Below are 4,779 nucleotides of genomic sequence, written 5' to 3'. Positions count from 1 at the left end.
ATTTATGAACGAATTTTACGATATTCCTCCCCACAGGGGGGTGCGGGGGTGGGTTTTAACAATTAAAATTTTAAATTTTCGAGCTGTAGCTCCTATATGCTCCAAATTTGAAAAGAATCTGCTATATGCGATAAACTGAAACTAAGGAAACGACCCAAAGTCGAAGAAAATATTTACTAGCGTTATAGATTGAAATATAGATTAACTATCAAGTTGGAATACTAAAATAAAATAATAAATTATAAAATTAGTGTAAGAAAAGTAGATTTAAGCGAAAGATGTATCAGAGTTTGTTAGACAAGCTGTACATCTGGTGCCAATAAATAATAAATAAAATTCTCTTATGAGTATTAAAATCAATAATAAAATTTAATGAATCATAAATAATTATGAATTATTTTTTTTTCTCCATTCAAATTTTAATCGCTCTTGATTGGCCAATCTTTTTAATTTTTGTTCAGTTAAAGAGAATAAATTGTCGCGGAATTCCTTAAAAAACAAGAAGGTGTCATAAAGAGCCCTGATGAATGATCCCTATTGAAAATAAAAAGAAATTATTATTGTTAACTATTAAGCAAAATTAATTATTAACTCTCATACTAATCAAGGAAATTTAATGTTTTACATTTCGTGCTTGATCATATGCAATTCCATAAGAATCACTTCGTGATTCTTTAAAAGCCATTGCCTCATGAATGCGACCATTTCTCAAAAAAATTTTCACAATAGTAGTGCATCCAACGACATAAATCCCATCAATCTGGTCGACAAAATCTATTTAAGAACAAAAAAAAAATTCTTAATGATTTTTTTGAAATTAATTGATCTTATACTTAAAGAAAAATTTAATTCTCAATGAAAAAAGTATTCAGAAAGACATAAGTTGTTTTAAAGCAAGAAAAAATTTTCTACAGTCAAGAAAATATTCGTCACTAAAGAATGTGTTACATAAGTAACTAAAATATTCGATAACTAAAATAATTAAAGCTATCCAATATATTTTCTTGAGTCAAAAAAAATTGATCAATGATGTATGGATTTGTATCAAACATGATAAACAAATAATGACTATTATTGACTTACCAATTATTTGTTTTTTAATTTCATGAGACCAATCGTGAGGTCCAAATGTTTTATCTCCATTTACTATTAATTGTTCTAAATCCAAATTATTTAAATCCATTTCGAAAAAAAAAATTGGAAAAAATTTTTTTTTTAATTTGTTATTTTATATTTGGTTATTTTATTGTTTTATTTATTGAACTTTAAATTTTATTTTTATTTACATTAGTTAATTATTTTGTAAATATACTTATTAATAATATTGGTTGAATATTCTTTGTAAATAATATTAATTTTTTAGTTTATAAATATATTATTTTAGTTATTAAATTGAAATAGGTTAATTATTTGTAAATACATAACTTCAGTATGCTTATATTTAGGGTGACATTTGTTTTGACACTTTTTTTATTGTGTCAAAATAAAAATATTATCAGACAGCTGTCACGATAAATATTAAAAAAAACTGATCTTATTGATTTAATAAAATCTATTAGACCGGATTTAAGTGAGCTTAATTGAGTAAAGTTAAATAATCTTGTAACGAGTGTTTATGCCGCTTATTGGCCCCTTAATTAATTTAATAGAAAAAAAACAATACCTAGCAAAATGATTCTAAATTAACAAGGGCGCCACCAGGATTTTGTATCTCGATTCCTGGAACCGGAAACCAGAGCTGAGCTTAATAATCTACAGGGAGAGAGAGTGGAGGAAGGTGGTCTGAAAGAAATAAATTTTTATTTAACAAAAATGACCGGTATTTATTTAACAACAAAATAGAATAACAACTCGTGCCCTCGCACGTACAATTAACAACTTAAGACTACAGCCAAACTAACGGCTGACCAGGACTTCTTAAAACTAACAAAAATTCTTAATCCTACAGTACCCTCATATGGAGCGTCTATACTGCAGTTTCTAACTAAGTCGCGCTGTCCACCGGACCCTCACGCTCTATCAAAATTCTTAATCCTGACGGTACCCTCTTATGGAGCGTCTATACCGCAGTTTCTAACTAAGTCGCGCTGTCCACCGGACCCTCACGCTCTATCAAAATTTTTAATCCTGACGGTACCCTCTTATGGAGCGTCTATACCGCAGTTTCTATCTTACTACCGTGGTACCTCACTTGGCGTCTATACCACGGCTTCTAACTTACTACCGTTGTACCCCACTTGGCGTCTATACAACGGCTTCTAGGATTTCCCGCCCCGGAGTCAGATGGACTCAAGCGTGCTCAACGTGCCTCTTGAGCGGTACTATCTCACACACACATTACCCACGCGTCTCCACACACATATCCCGCTCACACACACAACTGACTCTACTTTACTTTTATTTCCGGATTACAAAATTACTCCAAAAAAGTCAACGTTCAATTCTTACTAAAATTATTCAGTCATTAGCTTACAATAAAACTCATGAATTATCCTCACGATTAATAAATTTACTTCTTAAAATTTTCGGCTTAAAACCGACGCTTCTTTTATTCCAAATTTAACACGAGCTTAACTCTGCGCATTAACTTAAATTCTTTCGAAGAACATTCTTTATAAAATCAACTAAATTTTTACTCGGACGTAATCCACACTGATAAATAGTTTTATAACAATTCCAATAATAATTTTAGTCTTCCATAGTTCAATATATAAATGACCACGTGGAATTTTTCGATTTATAAATAATTAATAAAGCAATTTGTCTCAATATAAAATAAATTCACGAAAAAATTATCCACGGTTAATTCGATCTCAATTGCGTCGGAACTCAGTAGCCGATTCTCAATAAATTATATTAAATAAATAATACTTTTTTGTAACAAATAATATTAATAAATGATAATTCAATTGTTATAATTTATAATAATAGTCCAGTTGTTAATATTATAAATTTACTGCGTCACAAAATTCTCAAGGAATTTGCGCGCTCAAAATGGACTCCGTTGTTCGTTACAGCGTACTAAGCTCGACCTCGGGTACCAACTTTTGACCAAGTCGTGAGTTGCTGATTGAACTATTTCTCGATGTTCAGAAATTAACTAAATAATAAAACTGAATTTTAATGTAGCCCATCTAGGATGTTAATCATTATTAACCAGCTGAATTAACAATTTAGATACTCACGACCTAAACTCAGGAGGTCTAGAACATTCCTCGGGTGTAAAATCCCCAGGAGGAACGTTCCCAGCAATTAACGAATCAATTCAATTAAATAATTAATTATTATTGAGCAAAATTATTAAACAATTGAATTATCCAAACTTTAATAAATACAATGAGAAGTAGTGTATTTGATGAGCCGGGTATATGGCCCCAAGGCTCATCATTACCAAAGTCCAATACCTGGTGTAAATTTGGTTGAAGAAACTCTATGGTTGATACTCGCTTCCTTCTTTGGACTTCTTGATGTTACTCGTTCCAACACTTTACTACTTCTCCGGACACCACGCATGGCTCGTCTATATAACGACCCCAAAAATACCCCCTCTCTCTCTAGGCCCGAAGATCGATGCGCTCAAATGCTAGTCGAAAAGTTATCGATCTCTGGCGACTTATCGATTAAGGGTAATTTACCCTGTTACAATCTATAATTTTTTTTTATTATTTTTTTTTTTGTTAATAAGGTGATTCCTTAATAATAATAGAATTTTAGTTAATGTAGTGTTGATGATAATTTAGTGAAATGCTACTCAATTAAGAATTAGTTTTATGGATATTCAAAGTGAGTGAAATCAAACCAAAAGTGATTTCTTCTTTTTAATGTTCTTGCAGTCTTGGTGAGTTTTTATTTAATCGTTTTTCTGTTTCAAAATATATAATTCAATATACTTTGTTATTTTCCTCATTTAATTTATCATCATAATTTTAAATAATTTAATTTATAAAGTAATCATCGGAATATTTATTTGATCTCCATTCAATAATAATAACGGATTTGTCAAAACATTGCTAATTGATATATTGAATTATCATTTATTTATTGTTATGATGATAATTTAATTTTTTAAACTATTTTTTCAATTAAATTCCATCACCATATCAACCTAAGTTCAAATAAAGTTTTGTTTATTTACATTTTATAATAATTATTCACCAATGGATTCTGAGATTCCTCTAAAAGTTGTACATATTCTCGGTGATGGCGCGTGTCTTTTTTCTTCAATATCGTATTTATTGTATGGCACTATGTCAAAAAGTGCTCTTATTAGAAATCAGATCGTGCATCATGTATCCAACAACTGGCAGAGGTTCAAATATTTTACTCAGCAAGAATCTGGTGAACCTTATGGTACTAAACGTTTGTACTTCGAGGACATGTCGAAGCCTTATACACAAGGATCTCTTTGTGAAGTTAAAGCGGCGGCAGCGTTGTTTTCATATCAGTTTCAAGTATATCAAGATGGCTGTCTCAGGGCTACGTTTGGTCAAGCATCAGATGTAATTAAAAGACTCAGGTTTACTGGAAATCACAACAACAATATTGATATTACTCAACCATCAAACAATCTTGATCAAAATCTTGAAACAGAGACCGAAGATGTAACAAATTTGTCTTCCTCTCAATTAACTTCTGACACAACTTTCTTGAGTAGTGATGGATCTGCTTTTGTAACTGAAATATCAATACGATCAAAAAGTGGAACAAAATGAAGAAAAAGATTTTCTAGCGCAATCAGAGCTAAACAACTGAAAAAAGCTGCTTCAAAATATACAAAAA

General features: G+C 30.6%; 1 protein-coding gene across 1 annotated transcript; it reads right to left on the bottom strand.

The window, feature by feature from the left end:
* Window positions 1–267: 267 nt before the first annotated feature.
* On the bottom strand, window positions 268–1,191 carry LOC123268023 (DNA repair and recombination protein RAD52-like). The gene is made up of 4 exons (XM_044732903.1): window positions 1,084–1,191; window positions 626–774; window positions 428–534; window positions 268–310 (listed from the first exon to the last, which is right to left on the bottom strand). The coding sequence occupies exons 1-4, from the start codon at window positions 1,181–1,183 to the stop codon at window positions 268–270; spliced, it is 399 nt and encodes a 132-aa protein (XP_044588838.1). The 5' UTR covers window positions 1,184–1,191.
* Window positions 1,192–4,779: the final 3,588 nt, after the last annotated feature.

Source organism: Cotesia glomerata, linkage group LG6 (genome assembly GCF_020080835.1).
Source record: "Cotesia glomerata isolate CgM1 linkage group LG6, MPM_Cglom_v2.3, whole genome shotgun sequence".
Taxonomy (NCBI): Eukaryota; Metazoa; Arthropoda; class Insecta; order Hymenoptera; family Braconidae; genus Cotesia; species Cotesia glomerata.
The sequence above is the reverse complement of the archived record's forward strand: the minus strand, read 5'-3'. Positions and strand labels throughout refer to the sequence as shown.